Source organism: Erpetoichthys calabaricus, chromosome 11 (genome assembly GCF_900747795.2).
Source record: "Erpetoichthys calabaricus chromosome 11, fErpCal1.3, whole genome shotgun sequence".
Classification (NCBI taxonomy): Eukaryota; Metazoa; Chordata; class Cladistia; order Polypteriformes; family Polypteridae; genus Erpetoichthys; species Erpetoichthys calabaricus.
In genome coordinates this window covers 151,476,788-151,500,857 of record NC_041404.2, presented here as the reverse complement: position 1 = coordinate 151,500,857, position 24,070 = coordinate 151,476,788, and the positions used below count along the sequence as shown (strand labels likewise).

At 37.8% G+C, this 24,070-nt stretch overlaps 1 protein-coding gene across 25 annotated transcripts in view; it reads right to left on the bottom strand.

Annotated features, from left to right (window-relative positions):
• Window positions 1-24,070, bottom strand: part of rbfox1 (RNA binding fox-1 homolog 1) — a 2,603,746-nt gene that overhangs the window by 663,903 nt on the left and 1,915,773 nt on the right. The window contains exon 1 of one of the 25 annotated variants that reach the window (XM_028814333.2): window positions 18,755-18,997. The exons of 23 other annotated variants lie outside the window; for them this stretch is intronic. In XM_028814333.2, coding sequence (XP_028670166.1) covers window positions 18,755-18,772 — 18 coding nt within the window. In that variant the 5' untranslated portion in view covers window positions 18,773-18,997. Of the gene's footprint in view, window positions 1-18,754; window positions 18,998-24,070 lie in introns of those variants that run through there. One more of the 25 variants, XM_028814338.2, reaches the window with a different exon arrangement.

Genomic DNA, 24,070 nt, shown 5'->3' with positions numbered 1-24,070 from the left:
TTTTGGTTTTCATCTTGCAGCCTACTGTTAGCCCAAAACATCCCCCAAACACACCTCAAAACAGAGAAAAAAATGTCACAGTGATTATATTTTTAACTTCTTGAAACAAACTGCTGTGACGGTGCCACATTAACATCTTATAACAAGAGTGCCTGGCACAATGGGATCAAGGGCAAGGTTCTTCTTTGAAGTTTAAGTTTTGTCTCTCCAGCTGTGTCTAGGTGGTTTGGTTCAGAGAAGAAACATCCAAAGGCTGGATGGCTCGATAACTTCCAACAACATAGCACTCAGATTTTAAACAGTTGTGACAAATAGCAGCTGCAGGGTGTGGTCACTGCCCCTTTTATCTTCTTATTCAAATACAATGTGTCAGATTTTCCCAACAAATTATACAATTGCATATATGTCCCCTTCCTGTCTAATAATTAATTAATAGCTAATGTCTAATATTTCAAGTACTAGCTAAAGCATATATACTGTACAATATGCAAGTTAAACCTACGTGAAAATATCAAAATATAGTAAAAAGGATAAATGTCTGTAAAACAATTCAAAGAATGAATCTCAGCAACATATCAATTATTTAACACAATTATTATTCATTACAACAGCAAGACCCAAGCTCAGTATGCCAGCAGATTAAAGCTTAAAAGTACATACTGTAGTGTATATATTAAAGTTAAATGTATACTGTAAATATATACTGTATATACATATATGTATGCACTATATATATATATATATATATATATATATTGTGGAATATGGCCGGCAGCTTATCCCGGCCAATAACCCCAAGCCGCCAGATAGAGCCATCCATGCAACATGGAAGGGCCCCAAATTCCAGCAGGGCATCAGGGAACTTGGAGTCTTTCATCACAGCGCTGCTGGATACCGCGGAGGCCGCCAGGGGACGCTGCAGGGAGGCTCAGGGACTTGTATTTTCCTTATAACCCGGAAGTACTTCCCAGTCACGGGGACAGAGGAAATGATGTACTTCTGGGTTGAAGAAAAGAAGAAGTTTTCACCTTACCCGGAAGTGTTATAAAGTCACATGGACTGAGGGACAGAAACACTTCTAGGTTAAAGACTTTAAAAGGACTGTGGGAGATCCCAGTAGTGAGCCAAGTTGGGAGGAAAGGTGACTGAACCGATGGGTGGTGTGGAGGAATTGTTATTGTTGGATTATTGATTGTTTATTGAGTATAGTGGAGGTGAAGGTGCTTCGTGCATATTATTATTATAGTAAAGTCAATATTTGGACTTTTATCTGGTGTCTGACGATTGGTCTGAGGGTTCAAGGGGACGACAGCGCCCCCTATCTGTTACAATATATTTATATATCTTATATATAAATGTCTGTGCATGGATGTGTGTCTGTTTGTCCAGCCCGGAAGTGAGAGGTGGAGTCAGGGTAAGGGCTGGAAACCTCGCTTAGCCGCTAATAACACAAGCGAGGTGAGCACGTCAGCAGAATGAAACCTCAGAAGAAAGAGAAAGTCGCTTATCCACTAGCATCGGTAAAATGGTATCCCTTTCACTTTTCCTCCCGTGCAAATACACAAGCCATGCGAGCACATCGGCAAAACGAATCCTCCTAGGAGAGAGACGCCCTGAGTAATCCTTTCAATTACCAGACATCTCATACATTTCAGTTTTTTTTATGAAGTTTCTAGGACCCCGGGATTTTTATAGATAGATAGATAGATAGATAGATACTTTATTAATGCCAAGGGGAAATTCACATACTCCAGCAGCAGCATACAGATACAAAAAACAATATTAAATTAAAGAGTAATAAAAATGCAGGTATAACAGACAATAACTTTGAATAATGTTAACATTTACCCCCCCGGGTAGAATTGAAGAGTCGCATAGTTTGGGGGAGGAACGATCTCCTCAGTCTGTCAGTGGAGCAGGAAAGTGACAGCAGTCTGTTGCTGAAGCTGCTCTTCTGTCTGGAGATGACACTGTTTAGTGGATGCATTGGATTCTCCATAATTGATAGGAGCCTTTTGAGCGCCCGTCGCTCTGCCACGGATGTCAAACTGTCCAGCTCCGTGCCTACAATAGAGCCTGCTTTCCTCACCAGTTTGTCCAGGTGTGAGGAGTCCTTCTTCTTAATGCTGCCTCCCCAGCACACCACGGCGTAGAAGAGGGCACTCGCTACAACCGTCTGATAGAACATCTGCAGCATCTTATTGCAGATGTTAAAGGACGCCAGTCTTCTAAGGAAGAATAGCTGGCTCTGTCCTCTCTTGCACAGAGAATCAGTATTGGCAGTCCACTCCAATTTATCATCCAGCTGCACTCCCAGGTATTTATAGGTCTGTACCCTCTGCATACAGTCACCTCTAATGATCACGGGGTCCAGGAGGGGTCTAGGCCTCCTAAAATCCACCACCAGCTCTTTGGTTTTGCTGGTGTTCAAGTGTAGGTGGTTTGAGTCGCACCATTTTACAAAGTCCTTGATGAGGTTCCTATACTCCTCCTCCTGCCCACTCCTGATGCAGCCCACGATAGCAGTGTCATCAGCGCACTTTTGCATGTGGCAGGACTCCGAGTTGTTTTGGAAGTCCGATGTATATAGACTGAACAGGACCGGAGAAAGTACAGTCCCCTGTGGCGCTCCTGTGTTGCTGACCACAATGTCAGACCTGCAGTTCCTGAGACGCACATACTGAGGTCTGTTTGTAAGATAGTCCACGATCCATGCCACCAGGTATGAATATAATATATATGTGTAATGTGTATGTGTGTATATATATATATATATATATATATATATATATACAGTATATATAATAGTCATATGTGTGCGCATAAGAAGCATGTGCAAGGCTCTGGTAAGGTGACACCTCTGCCTCAAGCACATGACACTTTGCAGCCACTAATGTCTCCTTCTTTTTCACCTGCAGACCAGAGGATGAGTCCGGAGACAACTGCTGATGTCACCTTTAGGTCTTGTTTGGAAGTTCCGATCCTCAAAACCCACATTTAAAGATTGACAACACTAGGAAATGCTGTTCACTGACAAACCTGCCTCCAAGAAGGATGCATGTCAGATGGGAGAAAAGTTCCTAATTGAAGATCTTGAACTAAAAGAGCTGGCTAGTATCGCCTAAAAATGTCAATGTCAATGTCAATTTATTTATATAGCACATTTAAAACAACATAGTAATGCTGTGGCCAAAGTGCTTTACAATAAAAGAATAAAAGAAAAACAAAATAAATTAACATAAAACATAAATAGAAATAAAATATATGAACATAAAGTAAAATACATAAAAAATAGAAGTAATGTTATATAATCACAATGAGGAAACCATCAGTATTACTGAAGGTCATGGAATGCAAGTGAATAGAAATGAGTCTTTAGTCTTGTTTTGAACAGTTCAATTGTAGACGACTCCTTTATGTGATGAGGTAAAGCGTTCCATAGGCGAGGCGCAGCAGCTGCAAAAGCCCTGTCCCCCTTAGTTGTACATTTGGTACGAGGGACAACCAGAGACAGCTGACCAGAAGATCTAAGCACTCTCGATGGCTGATGTAAAACACACAGTTCAGATAAATAGGGAGGGGCAAGCCCATGTAAAGATTTAAAAACTAGCAGCAAGATTTTAAAATCAATTCGAAAACTGACAGGCAGCCAGTGTAAAGAAGCTAATATTGGAGAAACAGAGTCATACTTTCTTGCCCCGACCAGAAAGCGAGTGGCAGCATTTTGGATCAACTGTAAACTGTGGATCAGGGATTTATTAATCCCAGAATACAGCGAGTTGCAGTAATCGAGGTGAGAAAAAATGAACGCATGAGTAGCTATCTCAAGATCCCTAGAAGATAAAAAAGGCTTTATCTTACCTAACAGATGAAGTTGGAAAAAGCAACTCTTGACTACAGAATTTACTTGTTTCTCAAAAGAGAAGTTACTGTCAAAGGTAAAACCAAGATTGCGGACTTGAGGTTTGGAAAAGACAGAAAAAGAGCCGAGAAGTCCAAGAGCAATTTGGGCTTTAGCTGATGGACCCACTATAAGCACCTCCGTTTTATTTTGATTTAGATCAAGAAAATTATTAGCCATCCAGGATCTTAGTTCAGACAGACAGTTGTGGAGTTGATTTGTTGTAGAGTTGCAGACAGGAATATAAACCTGAGTATCATCAGCATAGCAGTGAAAAGAAATGTTAAATTTCCTAAAAATAGCTCCAATAGGGTGAAGGTATATGGAGAATAAAATAGGACCCAAAATTGTTCCCTGAGGAACACCATATTTAAGATGAGCAGTAGAAGAAGAAGATGAATTAAAAGTCACCGAAAAGTGTCTACAAAAATGGGCAATAGATGCTTAGTAATTGTTATTGGACTTCACTTTCCTTTTTCGTTTTATTTATATATATATATATATATTTATATATATAAAATGTATATAGACACACACATAAATTGTGACGGATGGCCGGGGCCCATGCCTGTTCGGGATGCCCCTTCACCACATCTGCCGGGGGACAAGTGTGGGAAGCCTAGTATTTCCCCCTGGATGCTAGATGGCAGCCTCCCTGGGTTGCAGCAGTGCCTTGGACTCCCCCAGGGCTTCATGGGGGTTGGAGTTCTGTGCAGCTCTGTGGGGTTCCACATGCGCTGCCAGGGGGTGCTGCAATAGGAGCTGCTGGCCCCTTTTGGGCACTAGCTTCACCTTACCCGGAAGTGCAGCCGGATGTCGTCAATCAACCACCTGGAGCACTTCCGGGTACCCAATTAAAGGGAGCCAGTGATCACCACTCAGCGGCCAGAGTTGGGTGGAAGGAGGAGAAAGCTTGCTGAGAAGTGGTGGTGGAAGAGAGAAAAAGAAAGTGCTTTTGTGTTGTTACTGTGCTTGAGACTGTGTTGTGGTTGGAGGGATTACGGGGAAGATGTGCCCTCCAGCTGAAGGAAAATAAACATTTGCTTTATTTTACGTGCCTCCTGTGTCCAATCTGTGTCGGGTCGGGCGCTATATAGCATCCTTCTTACACTGGCGTAGTCGGCAGGATAGGAGAGGAGTGGAGGCGGTGAAGGAAGGTTGGAGAGTGAAGAGGCCCGGACTGAGGGTGTGTGGTACAGGGGCACTGGGTTGTGGCTGGAGGGATTACGGGGCAGACGTGCCCTGCAGCTGAAGAAAAATAAAAGTTTTTTATTTTATATGTGCCTCCTGTGTCGTCAAGTCTATGCTGGGTTGCGTGCAATATAGCGCCTTTCTTACAATATATATAAATATATATATATATATATATATATATGTGTGTGTGTGTGTGTTTGTATGTATGTACTGTATATGTGTGCATGTATACAGTTTGCATATGTACTGTGATGGACGACTGGCTACAGACTCCGGTCGCCACCCCCCAGGCCGCTAGGAGGAGCCTTCCGGACAGCATGATGGTACCCCGAGTTCCAGCAGGGCCTCATGGACTTTGTAGTTTGTATACACAGCCCTGCTGGATACCTTGGGGACCACCGGGAGTCGCTGTAGGGGGACTAGTGGGCTCTTGCGTGCCCTATAACTCGGGAGTGCGTCACAGTCACGTGACCGGAAGAAGCGACATGCTCCCGGGATGAAGAAGAGGACTGTTTGCCCTGACCCAGAAGGAAAACGGACTTGTGGGTTTGGCCAGGAACCATTTCCGGGTCAGGGTGTATAAAAGGACTGTGGGAAGCCCAGTACGCTGAGCAGAGCTGGGAGGTAGGGTAGTGAGTGTCTGGGCGAGGAGGAGAGTATTGTTATAGAGTCTGTATTGTGTTAATGAGTGTGGGGAGGAGAGTGCTTGGTGCACTGTGTTATAATAAAAAGAAGATTTATTATACATTCACCTGGTCTCAAAAGTGGTACCTGAGGGTGTTAGAGGTGGACAAAAGCCTTAACTGCTACAGTACATACATATATGAATATCATAAAATATATATAGTATAATTAGGTATTATATGTGTGTATATACACTTATGGTATTTATAGTTATATGTGTAGTGCTAATAAGTATGCTAAGCTTTATTCAGATTGAGTGATTTGTTTCTAAGTTATTGTGTCCACAGACAAGCAGAATGATATCACTTTTGAAGTGATCAGAATGTGTTTAGCCTGTTAAGTACTGTTTTCCTGCTATTTGATCAAGCTTTACATGTTAGGTTTCAGTAATAAAACAAATTACTAGAGTGCAGTTGCTTACAATATTAATATGGTGCCTTTATGAAGGCCTTATTCTATTACGGTCATTCATTTTTAAAGTACATTATTTCCTTCCGTGTTAGCTGATGACTTCTGCTATAGAAGCAGACTATTTCCATATACACGGTAGCTTTTAAACAGTCCACGACCCATTTAGTTTTTTCACTTTTCTCGAAGTGGTTCAGCTGACGGTGATGACTTTAAAATGAGCTCTCCCTCTAACTGTCATTCTTCAGCTTGAATGAGTATTTGGCCTCCTCTTGTGCAGCATACCTCAGGCTTCTGAAAATGGTCATTTCTGGCCCTTTCTTTGGCAGAGAAGACAAAGCAGGTGTTACCTCCCTGATTCATGTTATTGTCACTGTTGGCTTTCTGTAACAGTTTTATGGTCTTTGTTGCTCGGTTACCAACATGTTTCTGTGTTCATTTAGGAAAATCCAAAATTAATGAGTGACTTCCACCAGTCAGTAATTACTGCCAGTGTTTATAATGAGGGGCCTTGTGAAGTAGATTAGAAAGACATTGCACTGAAAACAAAAGGAATTCCTCACCACATATCCAGTTCCAGGTTCAGTTTATAAAATGCATCTTTTTATTTTAGATAATTTACATAAGGATCAAATGTAACATTTTTGCTGTTGGGAACAGGGATTAGAGAAGATGGTCTTTGCTAAATAATTATGAACATTTATATTAGTAATCAAATTTCCACACAAGCAAGCCAGGGGTCATTCTTGCTAAACAGAAATGCCAGCAATAACCCCATTCAGCATGCCTTTTGTCCAGAGTTCCTGGTATAGGTTTACCACAAAACTGAGCTGGATGAAGCAGGCTGGGTGATGGATGGATGGATGGAAGGATGCATAAAACTTTACATATGAGGAAATATACATCAGACCGCTTTTTCTATTTTGGTAATATGTATGACCAATAAAATTCCTGACCAGGACACTGAGATCTCAATATGAAGTTCACATAATTTTTTTTACCTCGTATTTAGTGTAGTCTCAGTCGGGAATAAAGTTTTTTGTTAGACTGAAACTCACCCATCTCTCAACTGTTGGCAGGGGAGATCAGAAAATAATTAACAGCACTCAAAGCACAGGATTGAAAACAAACTGGAAACTTTAGGGCTGTGGAATCTCTCCAAAGATATTTCACTCCTTATGTGGTAGGGGTGATGAAACTGGAGGTTAATTGACTTGCTCAAGGTCATTGTTAGAGGCAGTAGCTAAACTAGGATGTTAACCAGAGGTCTCCTGGTTTCAGGCGTTTTCTTCTCTTTGACTCCAGAATCAAACAAGCATACACAGCAACTTTTATCCCCCAAAGGGATCCTAAAGTAGGAGTTACGCGTCAGCAACTGCAACCGAGGCACTTTGCAAAGGGACCTCAATTTCCACCTCTCATTCAAAAAGGTACGCAGGTCAAGTGACTTTCTCAGCGTCAAGTAAAGAGTGGAGACCGCATACGAAATGACAGACCTTGAGCCAATCCAAACTTTTCAGATGTGATTCAGCTGGACAGTTCTGAGGTGCTGAAAATTCAATGGTATACCATACAGTTGGACTGAAGTGGAGAGGAGATGACATGTAAGGGACTGTGTGCTAAATAAAAAAATTGTTCGGGCAGGAGTGTATCCGACAAATAAAATTTGATTTGAATCCTGTGGAACTGGCAGTACAGATCACGTACAGTATCTGATGTACAATAAATTAAGTACATTTACCAAATATTTATGCAAGATGTGATACCTCCAAAGGTTATTTTTCACATTTTAGCCCACTTTAAAAGCAAATACATTGCAAAACATTTGTATTTCTTATGTAATTAAAACAAAATCTGGATTAAAAATTTTTGTGGACTAAATTTGAACAATTACCTGTAACTATATTGAATTTTGTATTAATTCCTTTACTCATATTATTAGAAGAGAAACCTGGATCTTTTGTCATACAGCGGGACTAACCTTGGGGTTAACCTACCCAACACATTACATGAAGCTACTGAATTCAAAACTCAAAGTAGAAGAGTGATTTTTAATAATAAAGTATATACCTGCCACAAACAGGCATTTTTGTAATTTAATAAAGGCTAAAAACATATAAATGTTTTGTTGTAATTAGAGTTTAACTGCAGTGATGCCTGCATTTGAAAATTTTGATCTTTAAAAACTCAAAGCTTCCGGCTTTGTATTGAATTCAATATTCACAATAATGTTTCATTTTAAATGTTTTTGCCAAATTTTGTGAAAGTCTGAGCAGTGGATTGCCTGTTATTGGTATCAGCTTTAAACCCTCCAAACTGTGAAAGCTCAAAACTGAATAACTGGAAATTACCCAAAACCTAATCAATCTTTCAAAACGAATGAGTGCAAATTGTACACAAAATCTTATAAGATTATTGGTTTGTTTGTTCCCAAGCAGTAGTTTGTGCAAGATTTTTATTAAAGACTCACAAACACATATCTTTACAAAAATGCTAACAACATGCTGTAGGGATATCCAAATGTGTTTTCCTGTTGATAAACCAAAGTCAATACTTCTTCCATATATAAAATATAGAGAGGGTACAAAATATACTTGTAGTCATACATGGTTTTAGTTTTACAAAAGTGGACATGTGGTGGAAATATTTTCAAGGATGAGCCAGAAGCAAAATGTGAGAAAAAATAACATTTTTTTGTCTTTGTTTTCCCTTTTGATCAGTTCATACGTTCACATTTATTAAGCTGAATTTTATTTTTAGTCTAAACCTTTCTGGTCATTTTTTTACTTCTATCTTTTTAGAGAGCGCTTAATTATTTGCTTTAATGATGGCTCACATACAGTCATTTGCTTCACTTGTATTTAGGACTCCATTATGTAAACACCTGCGCGACCAGTTGCTTTGCACCAACGATTCAATGTCACTAACCATTCTGTGACTCGTTTAGTTGTATTGTCTGATTCCTTCTTGTTCTATGTGATGCAGGTTATTTTTTATTTTGTTTATAATTTGATACTGTCGCACATTTATAGATATTTATTGCTATTGTCGCTTCCTCTTTTAGCAATTGTGTCTGATTTGTTGTTCTCTACCAGTTGAACTAAAAACATACAGTATAATATTCTCTTATTTTGAAAAGAATGAAAATAAATTGAATTCAGTTCAAATTAAATTTTAAGAAAGCATAAAAATTTTGTAAATGAAACATTACCTAGAAAAAGCTATGATAAAAAAAATGTACAGTATGGGTGTAGGAAACCACCAGATATCAAGTACTGTACACTTCATCTGACTTTGTTAATGAAGTAGTTAACCTGCAAATTAAGAATAAGTAAGACTGCTTTAATGTAACTTCAAAAGTGGCCTGCTAGACCTCTTCTGAAAACTATAATACTGCAATGCCCTCGTACGCACAGCTGCTAGTCCCTGGAGGAAAGACATATCACTCATTTTTACTGTCAGATTATAAAAGATGCTATGCAAACACAGGACACCACGCTGAGGTACAAACGTGTTTAAGCCATGCCTTCCGATCATGAAAGGCCTTCTGATGTTTCAGTAATGAGCTTGAAAACTACTGGAAACAACAGTGGTTTATGTCGGACTGGTATCTGGTAACGGAGGTAAAATGTTTTACCGATTATCTAAAATCTTGTCTTTTTTTTGTAATAGTTAAAAACTTTGGCTATCTGTCTGAGTCCTGCCCTCCCCTCAGAAGTGATGATTTTGGTACAGTATGGTGCAATTTTCCTCTGCTACTCCTTTTCTATATATGCTGTAGTGGGAAGGAAGACTCAAAATAAATAAATGTTTGTAATCTAGTTAATAAAATATTAATTCACTTTTTATTTTCTTATATAAAAACAGATGTAGATTAGTTATTACCTATGGATGTTCAGCTACCTCCACAAATATATTACGGATGCTGGGATAAGAAAGGAAGAGGTAAAAAATAATAATCCATGTTACATGCTTTATTTATGATTGAAATCGTTACATTTGCAGGCCAAGTATTTTAGTAATGGAAATTGTTAAAAAAAATAAAAAAGCATAAATAAATAATCAAACCACTGCTTTCCAAAGATAAAAGACTAATATTATAAAACATTAAGGTATTTAATGGGTATGAAGATATGAATACAATGTTTATGTCAGATAGAATGCAGTGGCTTAAGCAAAAAAATGGATTGGTAAATAGATGATGGGATAGTAAAACCACACATTTCCCTGAATATTAAGCCCTCCAAATACTGTGATACATTGGGGCTTAATTTAGCAGCTCTCCTTGAGGAAAGTCACTTTAATAAGCGGTGGCTCTGTGTGCAGACGACTTTTCCAAATTGTTTTAAAGCATTCCTCAGCTGAAAGTTGTCAAAACAGCCTTCTGTTTTCAGACACAATTATCTTTGTACGACTGAATGAAAAGAGGGGATAGAAATCAATTTGTTGCACATTTTGACTGAGGGTGTGTGTCAAACCAAATTGAATTCCCTGATAAGCCTTTCAGCTGGTGCATGCTGTCAGCGTCACTTTTAGACTTTATTAAAGAGTCTGTAAATAGAGTACAGTGTTCATAATTTGGGTGTATAGTGATGCACCTTCCTGTTAATGCCCTTTAATGCCAATCATATTACAATAAGCCACTCTGCACGCTGACAGACGGTTTATAACATAACCTGTGAGGTGAAGTGCCACTCCTGTCATAAATGCTAAGGGCCGCCCTTGTCACTGAAGCAGATTTCCCCTCTATATAGAAATTGAATTGGCTCTTTCTACAAGCAATAGGATCAACCTTGTAAACAAAGCCCATTTCATCTAATGTATTCAAGAGGATATTGAAAAGGCAAAGAAAAAATTTCCAAGAGGCTTGCCTCAGATTATATGTCAAAAGTAAAAGTGGCTTTTTATATTGTTTACTAAACAAAACCGGGAAACAAAGAAATTTATTTCCCATCATGAGCTCAGTAGGTAAATGGGATAAGTAATTTAGCTGTAAAATACAAAGTTCTTCCACGTTCCTTTTCATTACCCACTTCAAACCAGAACATTTTAATCTTTGAGAAGGAGAAAGAACAAAATGTGTAGGACTGTATCGCTGTGTCAACATTTTCAGCTGCAAAATAGAGACATGGCAGCTGTGAAACTGTATTTCTCCCTAAAAGCAGCCAAAAGGTATACGAGCAAAGCACAACTCACTAAACATAATAAAAAATAAAACAGGCAACCATACCAAAAAATAGATATTCACATTTACATCTCAAGATACCTTAGAGTGTACACAATAATTGACTGTAACTGTAATTCTGAAAAGTGCTGGTCATCACTAAATAAGCAAGAAAATTACACTGAGGCTTGTGAGCAATAACATGAATATCTTGTGATTTCCTTTATTAATAAAAGAGTCATAATAATATAACGACCAAGTGACTAATAAACATTCTATTAATGTCACCATAATTAAATTGTACTTTAGCAGAAATTACACAATATACATTAAGTATATAAAATTATTATAGAAGACCTACAAGCCCAATTTCATCAGGGTTTAAACATGGCAGCTGTTGGAATGCAATTCCTGATGGAGTGAACCTCACTGTCAAATGAAACTGAGACTACTAATCATGACTTTATACTAGTACGGTCCCTTAAACGGAGTCACGGTGCAGCACATCATACGTGTGTTTAAGGAGATTGTGCATGCTGATAATGGTATATCCTACTGTACTGTGTTTTAGAGATTCATTCATTTCATATACACATTCATGCACAGCCACACTGTCGTGCCAACAATAAATGTGGTATGTGAATAAGACTGGTCCTGGTATATGTTGAATAGGCAAGAATGAATCTCCCAAGGCATATTGTTCTGTAGCAGTAGACATTCAGTGACTGCATGATACCTGAAACAGGGTTTTTTTTGGCATTTATTTTGATTTGGTTGTGAAACAAGAAACATACAGTATAAACCAACCACAAATGCTCCAAACCTCTAATTCACCTATTTAAGTACACAGGAGCTAATCTTTTTCCTTTTATAAAATCAGCACTGTAGAGTATCCCTTTTAGGTTCAGGCTGAAAAATGTATTGACTGGCCCTCGTACATAACATGACACTCTCCAGCCTGCTTAATCCAATTAACGTTAACGGTGCGCGGGGGGTTAGAGCTTACCCAGCAACATTTTATGTATTCATAAACTTCACAGGAAAAAAGCAGAATAGGAAAATGACAAAAGATTGAAGAACTTAAAACTATGGGAAAAAAAAATTCTACATTTCCTATGAATGTAAATCTTGCACTGATGCTATTTTCTAAATACAGAATAACAGAAGGAAAAAAAAGACCAGCTCATTAAACAATGAGATCAATTAAAAGTAAAATGATTCGCTAATTATGAAGCGGGTTGCAGCCACAGGAGCACCCAAGACTGGTTGAAAACCACTGATCTATGGTATGCCCAATTACCTGTGTACTATTTGTATATAAACAATGTATGTACAGTTTGAAAATATATATGTGTTAGTGTGTGTGTAAACATGGTGTTTACAAACATTCACATACTCCACATGCTGCTGTATATACACCATGTACACAGTATATTTCAAAGATTCATAATACCGTGAATGCATATATATATATATATATATATATATAGATAGATAGATAGATAGATAGATAGATAGATAGATAGATAGATACTTTATTAATCCCAATGGGAAATTCACATATATATATATATATATATATATATATATATATACACATATATATATATATATATATATATATATATATATATATATATATATACACACACATATATAAAATGTAAGGACAGAATGAGATGAGAGACAAATAGCATCAGTTCTGCGGAGACTGCTTAAATACATTCACGTTGAAAGCCTTTTCCAGTTAAAGTAGGCTATAAGTATAAGCGGCACATGCCAAACAAAATTATAAAAATGCAGTATATATTTACACAAACACCATATACCTTATAAGTATAGTAAATATTCATACTTGCATACACAAACACATACTCACACATATAGTATATTTTAAAACACCTTAGCAGCTCTCTTTAAAGACTTTACCCATTTACTATATAATCAATTATTCAGCCACTTTATAATGTACTTTATTGTCAGCACAATATCAACCATCATCACATAAGCTAAAAAAAACATCACAACTGCAGTAAATAATGCAAATTCAGCATAACCCAAGTGGTAGAAAGAAAAGCTTCCAGCTGCAGGCAGTGGAATCTAATCTTTGTGTGCATTTACAAAGTGCTGGGATGTATATTTTTAATTACCTTGCATAAATAAAGTGCGCACAGTGTTGCCTAATCAATTTGTCCACAATTTATTATTACTATTTGTATCAGTAATTTCTCTGCTTGTGGCTTGTCCTTACCAGTGAGATATTCGCCACTTCTCACTATTAGGGAGTCTGTGTTAGGAGAGTCAAGTGTTGTTCTGCCCCTGACATTCTTAAGATTCTTCAGGAGATGATTATGTTATAATTGGGGCACCTGCACCCAGTGTATGCCAGGTAGAAACACCCTGGGGAGCTCAGTATAACCTGATGCCTGACTTTTCATTCCCAGAAGATGCCCACTACTATCCAAACGAGATGGGCCAAATAAAGTTTGAACAATTAGAACCTCTATGATTTTTATAAAGTTCTCTTTCCATATTTTAATGATGCAGAGAATAAACAAGAGGGAATTACTTTGAATGATCCTGATCAAAATAGGGGAAAATAAATTAAATTTCTAGATTCTTTAATACCTGCACCTTCCTTAGCTTGCGGGGATGATTAAAATAAACCACTTGTGAGAAAAATGTTTTTTGTGCCTCCAAGGCCTCCATCCGAAGCAAGATGAAGGATAAAAAAACGCTTGTAGAGAGTGTGCATTCAGGTGAGTGGGGTGCTAAATGCATTTTTATACATCCATATGTTTTTTTCAGCATTTTGCCTTACTCCACATGCCCATTCATTTGTTGAAATTCAGTGTTAGAAATATTAAATCATTTATTAATTATTTTTTATAATTTATTGGCAAAATTATTTCATCAAAAAATAAATCTAATATCACTGTGCAGCACTCCAGATTACCCCGCCATTCCTTTCTCTGTCTGATGACACTGAATTTGGCACTGATAATGCCTTAACACGTCTTTTTCATCTAAAGACAGCACCATTGTGCATCTGCAGTTTAAACCTAATTTAAAAACATTGAACTAAAATGGCACAAGTTGTTTCCAATATTTCTGATGGACAAAATGCTAACCTAGTCTATACATCACTCCTGGAAAAATCAGCACAATGTTCCTCATTTTGATTTCAGTTCTGCCTTACAGAAAAAGCGACTTAAAAAAGAAAAACTCAGAATATGAAATTGTTCAAAAATATTTCTCTTATTTAAAATCTAAGTGTGTGACACAGGATTAGGAAAAATAAACGAACCCTGGTAGCCCTGCATTGACCTAGCAGCACAATCCCGATGTACACCGCAACTCAAAAAACTGGACAGGTTAACAAAGACAACATGTTTTCAAAATATATACTATGGCTGCCTAACTCTGCCGACTACAGCTTCTGCAAAACTGGGCGACATCCTGTTATGCCTTTGATCATTTAAATCCTAGTGTACCGCTCACCTGCCTATTGTTATTTACTCAATTTCACTTTCTGTACTTATGAAAAGGCTTTAAAAAAAAATGGTGAGTGGCCTTTAAAGACATTTCTCAGTAAATATTAAACATGAGACAGCTGCTAAAGTCAGAGTTTACAAAATAATAACAATAAGCATTAAACAGCAAATAAAACCTCCGAGTACAGTGCGGCAGGAGCAAGTGGACATGGTAAAAGGGGAAAAAGATAAAACCACTCTTAGCATAGTAACAAGCACACTGTACTCTATTGACTTTGCAAAGTACTTTGTGGTAGCGTTCAACATGAATGGTGGTATATAACAAGAGACGCTGCTGATACAAAACAACATTAAATCATTAAAATATATATCTAAACATAAATAAACCAAGACATTTTGGGACAATGGTAAAACACTTGATAATATACTGTAGCTGCAAAAATATTACTGCCACAAGTTTATGCAATGCATTTATGCAATATATAGAAACACACACACCAAGCTTGATGAAGCAGTAAACTTCTGTATGTGCAAAACTATATGAAGGACAACAACAGAACATTTTTCTTTTGGGTTCTGTTCCTGAGAAATGTATCCGTCAGGTTGTGAGGCAAGTGTTAATAAACTGTTTATGTTTCCAGTAATTTAAAATTGATTGACATATTCCTGTACCTGATTCTAGGAAGACAGATATGAAAGATGCTATATAAAATAAAAAAAGAAGGCATCGCCATAAAGGTTTTTCCATCTCCTGTTAAAAGACAGATAGATAGATAGATAGATAGATAGATAGATAGATAGATAGATAGATAGATAGATAGATAGATAGATAGATAGATAGAATCCAGCAGCTGACTTTTGAGTGATAGTAGATGGATGATCTTCAACAGGTATCTCCAATAAGCTCCTGACAGAAGTTATGTGACCATGAAGAGATAGGTAGAAAGAATCCAATAGCTGACACATATAATGGTGGATGGGGAATTTCCAGCTGTTGTCTCTAACAAGCTTTTGACAGCAGTAAATGATAGACAGAAAGTTATGAAAGGCACTATGTAATATATAGACAGGAGTTACTATATAGAGATTAGCATAGAAAGATAGATGAAAGATGCTGTTAAAAGATTGACTTAGATATATATTTATGAAGGGAGTTATAAGATAGATAGATAGATAGATAGATAGATAGATAGATAGATAGATAGATAGATAGATAGATAGATAGACTTGTAAAGCTTTCCCTAACCAGCTTCCCACAGACTTACTGGGTGAATAATGTCCCTCACTAATCCATCCCTGTAAAAAGTGCAAGCAGTTCTTTTTTTGCAGCCAGAACAGCTCATCATACATTAAGCTGGTGGACTAATTTGGATTTGTTCAAAGTGATTAGCTTTCATCTTCTGAGAGGCTTCTTTTAGAGGAGAAGTCATCTGGGTGTTCTAAATATAATGCATGACCAATTAACTCATGCAAAATTTTCTGTAGAAAGAATGATATTTAGTAGTGATGGCAGGAAGACAATAATAAGGTGTCCAGACCTGCTCCTTCTGTCCACATGCCACCCAATTCTAAATTCTTAAAAGCAACTTTTTCTTTTTCCTAGTAATCCCCTGCAGTTATCGATCAATAAATCATTTTAGACTAGAGGAAACTGATGGTAGGCAGGTAAGGGAAAGCCTTGCAGAAGTAAATAAACTGGGTGGAAAATTAAACTTAGAGACTTGTTGGGGTAAGGGGATTAGTAGTGAGCCCATTTGCGTTACTGGGGTGTTACTACCACGCATGAGATGGATTTGAGGGTTTAAGGAGAGCCTGCAGAACGCTCACTATACCCTGCGTTTATCAGCCTGAAGTTTAGCAAAGGTGGATCAAAGTGAGACCCGCAGATTAAAAGTGGAGATAGAATTGATCAAATAGACAGGAGTCAAACCCAGAACTGAAAATGACAAGAGGCACAAGCAGAAATCCATTAGTAAACCTGTTTACTTTGGGACACACCAATCACTTTCAAAGCCATTGATAACACTTTTCCACATTGTCACTCAGATGTGTAGCAAATAACAGCGGAAACTTCAATGAAATTGTAGTAGTTTGTAGAATTTCACAAAGATGTATATACAAAATCCCAGACACCTAGTCTAGGAGCCAAGGCTCAGCGAGTCAAAATCCCAGCTCTTCAATAATTACTGGAAGTCAAGAGCAATTCCTCTAACAAGAACCCCTCCCCAGCAGCCAGAGGATACCAATTAATTCTGACATTTCAACTCCGAAATACACATATTGCCAAGCAGATTTTCAGTACTACATTCACGTATAAATTCTCAACTTATTGAGCACTTACATTATTCGTATCCAAAGAGCTGTGTAATCAAATCCCATGTCTGGGAGGATTACATCCAACCAAATAGATCTAAGAAATCAATGAACGGGCTAATGTTTTATTTCTTATTATATTTTTTGGTAGTATGCTAATTTCAACAAGCATTGCAAAGCACTCACCAAAACCAAATAACAAATTGCTCCAGCTAACCAAGATGGTGCAAATTTAATTACAAGGCATATTCATGCATTGGCAGAAGCTGAACACACCGCAGAAGAGCATTTGGCTGAAATAAATTTCTCAATGTTGCAGTAAAAAACTGCATTCGCTGCAGTTCTTGTCTGGAAGCTTTTTAAAGCTCAAAAAAAAATGGTTGGCTATAAAAAATCATTGTGATAAGTATTCAGAATAATAAACAGAAAAAATAAATACAATTTTAAATTTGTATATATATATATATATATATACTTATAATACAAATATATTTATATTACAAATATACACATGCGTATGTACAGTATGTCTGTACACAAACATACATATGCAGGTAAACACACACACACACATATATATATATATATATATATATATATATATATAGATATATATATTTACATACACCTTAAATGCCTGTACTATACATTCACATAAATAAGCATAAATATATTCTAAATTGCTATGTATGTAGTAACTATATAGCATAATATTAATATTCTAGGCTGACTGTAAGCGCGTGTATACAGGAAATGTGTGCCTAAATACACAGAGTATAAACTTGAATAAAACATATGCATGCGCTACTTACAAAATGTCCCCAATGAATGTAAACATATTTTCTATGTATATTGTGTGTGCAGATATATTTAGAGAATTCACACAAAGTAGATTTTCATACACACATGTATATAGATTATGTGTAACTCCTGGTACAATATGTAAATTTGTACTATACACTGTAGTGTATATATCATATAATTTATCACATATAAAAATATATACACACCAAGCGATAGATAGATAGATAGATAGATAGATAGATAGATAGATAGATAGATAGATAGATAGATAGATAGAGGGAAAAGAGAGAGACAGATATGTTATATAAATTGTATGCACACTCCCACACATACTCTAAATACACATAATGTTCATATATGTGAATACACACATAGGTAACATATATATGCATCTTAAGTGTGTAATTATATGTTGCATATACAGTGTGTGCACATGGTGTAAACATAAGCTTTTCTAGGAAAAGTCTGTTTTTACTGAAAAAGTATATACAGACACACTGTATAAATGTATATACACATACACTCCTACACTATGTAAATACACATACTCTATACGCAGGTGACTTGTGCCTCTTCCCGTACAGTTTATACTTTTTTTTTTACATGTATACTGTATACATAGGCATACATAATCTATTTAGGCATAGTATGTGTTTGTTTACAGCATATGTGTATATGTGCATACTGTACATATATATAAAATGATGGCCTGTTCAGAACAGTGTGTTTATTTCTGTGTGGGCTTACTTAACAGCATCTAACAGAGCAGTTATGGAGAGAAACACTACCTACCCACAAATACATCATCATCTTGAAGGAGGATTCACGGGCTCCGACAGTGAGCAGAAGTCTCCTTACTTTAGGAAGTTCTTCAGTTAAGATGCTGAAACCGATGCGAGGACGCTCCTGCCTCTTCCTGTCAAGCGTTTAGGGCACTCTTCTTCTTTTTCAGTAAGAATTCTAGGTATATTTTGGTTTGTTTATCAGAATGACATTTGTTCAGCCGCTCTTTCCTGCATGGGAAAAAAATGCTTCTGGCTGTCTTTTTCTTCTCTTTTCTCTCTCTATCTCTCTCTCTCTCTCTCTCTCTCTCTCTCTCTCTCTCTCCCGCTCTCTCTTTCCTCCTTCCCCTCCTTTTCTTTTTTGGTACTGACAAGCCTCGCTTAGATAACACTTCTCGGCGTGCCTGTTTAACGAGCAGGTCCGTGCACTAAGGCAGTCAAGTACAACAGTGCAGTCAAAAGTAAGCGAGAGGTGTGTGCAGCCGGCTGGGGGTGGTGGTGGGGGGGGTGATGGTAAATGGGGGGTTCACACATACACAAACACACACGTACACATGCGCACATGCTGCATTTCTTGGACTGCAGGCAGGTATTGGGGAAATGGGGGCGTGTAGGGGGTGTGAGGGTGGATAGGAAAGAGAGACAGAGAAAAAAAAATTGGGTCCCCTTTTTTTTTAAATTCAATTTGCCAGACAGCCCCTCAGGCACTTTCCAGGTGACTGGGCGCAGCTTTACGAATTTCCCTAAGCTAGGTAATGTGAGGTCACACGCACACACACATGGACAACATACCCACTCCTTCTTTAATAAATGCACTTGCCGTTGGGTAACAAAAGCAGGGCAAAAAATACTAGAGGAGGAGGAGGACAAAAACAAATCAAGTCCCAATAATTTTCCCAAGTGCACTAAAGTGTACAGCTTGTTGTACACACTGCTTGAGCTTTAGCTCTGTAAATGCTCTCCAGATAAAAGCTGCAAGCAGTCAGGTCAGGGTCTTCCCCAGTCGTACTGCTCTCTCTCTCTCTCTCTCTCTCTCTCTCCTCTCTCTCTCTCTCTCTCTCTCTCTCTCTCTCTCTTTCAGAGTCTCAACGCACTTTTCTACAGCCATCTACTGACTCTACGGCGTTACTGCCGCTCCTGCGGACTCCACATTTCTGTGCAGGAGGGACAGCCTTCTGCTCTCTGCAACATTCATCTGAAAATGCAAATGTCAGCTGGCGTGGGACAAAGTGGCAAAAGATTGTCAGCACTGTTTTGTTCCCTTTCTGTCCTTCTTGAGCATGGTCTTCAGAAAAGGCCCCCAGATTCAAGCAAAAAAAAATATGTGCCGTTTCAACCCTGTTGTACTGACAGAAAGCTCCATTTAAGGACTTTCACTATGTGTGTTTGCTGTTGGCAAACACTTTCTACATAGACACATGACCTGTAGGCCTCAGTCCTTTATAAAGAAGCAGAACAAAGGAAGTGAGACTGATGGCCGTTTTCACAAAAAGCATGGTCTATCATCAGCTGGGGAAAAATGACCTGTCTCATATTACAGAGGATTCTAAGCTGGATGGCTCAAAGCCGGCATCAGAATAAAACACACAGGCTGATGTGGGTGTTCTTTGAAGAAAGTCAGCTTAACCACTTGAGTGTTAATATACTAGCACAGCTTCTGGGACTTGTGTTCAAGTCCAGGCCCACTCCCTCTCTGTGTTTAGTTTATACATTTTCCTCTCTCAGTGCATGCATGTATCCCATAATAGACTGGAGCCCACTTTGCGACTGGGTTCTAAATTGTCCCTAACGTGGCAGGGCCCCTGTTTAGACACATACATGAATAAAAAGCAGAGGGTCTTAGAAGCAAAGCAGCCTTAAACGACAACGCAGAACCAGCTTGATTTGATTTTCTTTTCTCTGTGTTTGGCTGTCATGTTAATGTAACTGCAGGGTGACATTAATACACAATAGATTATGAGTCAAAAATTAGGTGATAAGCCCCCCTAGTGGCTAAGGGGTTGAACTGTAAACTACCATTACTACCCCAGAGACCTTGTGTGACCCTGAGAGAGTCGTTTCATTTTCAAGAGCCCCAGCTTTACAAACACGGAAACAGTTACAAACTGTACATGTATATTATACTCAAGAGTGTTCATTATGGAAAGCCATTATAAAAACCTTTCTTTTTGGCCAAACAGTATGGTTTCATGTCTTAGACACTGGATTATGCACCATAAGACTGCCACGTCAGTCTCCACCAGCAGCTCCCTGTGTGACCCTACCCCATCACCTGTAAAATATGGAAAGATTACACCAATGAAGTGCCTTGGGTACTTCTACACTATGGAAAGGCACCATACAAAATCAAGTATGTGGCCAGTTTAGAATCAGTCGTTGACCTAACCCATATGTCTCTGTCAGGTCAGGAGAAAAAAGGGACATTGAAAAGACTAAGTTTATATTCTGTTTACTTTTATTCTTCCCCTATAATAAGCCACATATGTCATCTGAAAATGAGTGAACTTGGCTCCTAGTTCTTTCACAAGTAATAATTTCTACTATTATAAATTATGTATGCTTAATTTCTCTAACATGACGTTCATTCAAGATGACTATGAGAAGCATGCATCTTCAGCTAAGAATCAACTAAGTATCTGAAGCCTTGTGATAATGGTGGCCCAGCTGCATAAATACAGCCTTGATATCCTTCTGTTTTGAACTTCACATTTATTGTCACATGCACAGAGGTACAGTGAAATTCTTAAATGTGTGTCTGACCAACATGCAACACATCGCCATTCTCTCTGGCCCCATGATCCGTAAGCATTAACTGTCAAGTAAGGACCTTCACTTTCTTAGCCCATTATAGGGTTCGGAAGAGCTGGAACTAACATATACAGAATATTATTTCAAGTATCACTATCATTATTTTACATTTAGCTAATGTGCCTAATAAGATGAGGATACAGTTAAAATCGTTTCCCTAGATTTTTTTGTACTTAGCACAAAGGCTGGTTAAGTGACTGGTCACACAGGGAATTGGAAGTGGGACTGAACTAGCAAATTTCCAGTTTAAAGTTCGATGCTGAAATACCACGTTGTTTGCTATGCAGTAGTCGTGTGTACATACTGCATCGACACATTCTTGTTGATCGTGGTGTCAGAGTGGCGATGTGTCACATGTAGGCTGGACATGGGAGTAGGTTTCATTGTGTTTGTGAGTTTGTACTGAGATGGAATGGCCCTGTGTCAAGTGAAATGGAAAAAGCAGGTTCTGAAAAGTGGGCATCTGTGTGACTTGACTTGCATTTGATGTTTTTCAGTTGTGTTTCCCCTGGCCATCCACACTGCACCTGGCTTTCTACTGTTCCAGTAAGTCTTGAAATTTCATTTCTTTACACAGCATAGTGGGGATGGGTTACTTTTGAACCACTCACATGTACATGAGGATAATGGACATTTTTACTCTGACTCAGTCAGCCCTTGATTTACTGTGCTGTGATGTTTGTTGTTTGTTTGTCATGTTGTCACAGGACACATGCAGTGCCAAACGTCTTGTTGTCTGCCTTTTAGGTTGGCAGTGTCTAACCTTAAGTGTGTATGTATTAAATCTTGATTTTTTTTATAAAATGACTTGGATGGGGATTTCTGGTAAATAAAGAATTGTATTATAGACAGAGAAAGAATGAGTGACATAGCAGTTAAACCTGCTGATTTACAGGTCCAGAGAGCTGGGATCAAATGTATTTTTTCATACTATATATGTGGGTTTTCCCTTGGGGACTCAAGATTCCTCCCACATCCCAAAGACGTGTGTTATATTGGCAAGTTTAAACTGGCCTTCTATAAGAAAGTGCAGCTGTGTTTAGGAGTGTGGACTGGCATCCTGTGCAACTGGGATAGCTTCTGGCAAACTTGAGTGGAATATAAGGGTTTAACAATTCAAAGAATCAGTGAAAAGAGGGATATACGCAAACTCGTATAAGGTAGTCATTGTTTACACATGTCGTAAACAACTATTATCATACACTGATAATTTCTGTATTATCTATATTATTTATTTATTATATTACATATTTATTGACTGTATTTATGTATCTAGATTGCATAATACCATACATTGCATCAATGTTCATATTGTTACTAAACGTCAATATTGCTGCTACTTCTTTGTCATGTCTTTGCACAATGTCTTGACTTGTTTGTGTTTTGATTTAAATTTTTAATTTTAATTTTAAATTTTAATTTTAATTCTATTTTTTATTTAATTTAAATTTTTTATTTGCTTTTCATGTTGTTACACTGTGGACCCTGAGCTTTGCAATTTTGTCTATCTGTATACTTGTATATGGTTGAGATGACAATAAAGTTCGCTTTGACTTTGATAATTACACATTCTGTTGATGCCGTAGATAGGTCCCTAAAGTCGTTGTCTCATTACACAACTTTAGTCGGGAGGTATGTCAATCTTGATGGATTTGAGGACTATCTTGTCCCTTGAGGATGTCAGATTACATGACTAGTAATCACAGGGTATGTCAAATTAGATGACTGCATAACAACTTTCTAGCACAATTTCACATTTCTAAAGTTTTCCCTTTTTTCCTGAAAGCCAAACTTTTTATGCCTGATGGAATTGGTGCCTGTGAAAACGCTTTACAAGTAAGGAAAATTCAGCTGCAATCTTGCCTTTCATTCTTTTTTTTCTGTTCTGTCATGTAATGTAAAACATGAGATACCAAACAGATGAGCCTCTCTTCTGTTTGTGAGGTGCAAACCACTTGTGTCCTTACTTCTTGTAGCTGCATTATATACATTGTACTTCTGGCTAAGCTGTCATTGGTATTTAGCCCTCATATCCTGTTTGACATTGTTGAGGCAAGTTGCAGACTGGTTGGAATGGATTGCTGGGGATTCCTAACTACGCAGTTAGCAGTTGCGGGAGTGTGCTATGGCTGCCCTGATTTGAAAGATTATATACAGTAAATGAAGTCTGCAGATGAAAATTGCTGGAAAGGTCTTGTAATGTGACTTAGCCCATAAACCCCCTTGCTCCATCCTATATACCCGATTGCCTCATCACTTTTTGGAAGTTAAACACTTACAGGTACCCGCTAGAACAGAAAAGTACAGGAAACATACTAGCCAAAAATGTCCATTATTACAGTATGTCCTAGTAAAGTTACAGATACTATATATTAAATTCTATAAAACATCCATTATATACTGTACAATACGTACTGCATAATGTTACGTTTTATATACTATATTAGACAGAAAGGTTTAGACTTCATCAGACTTGTCCAATCATATATATTTTTGTTCGAATAGGAATCGCCAATAA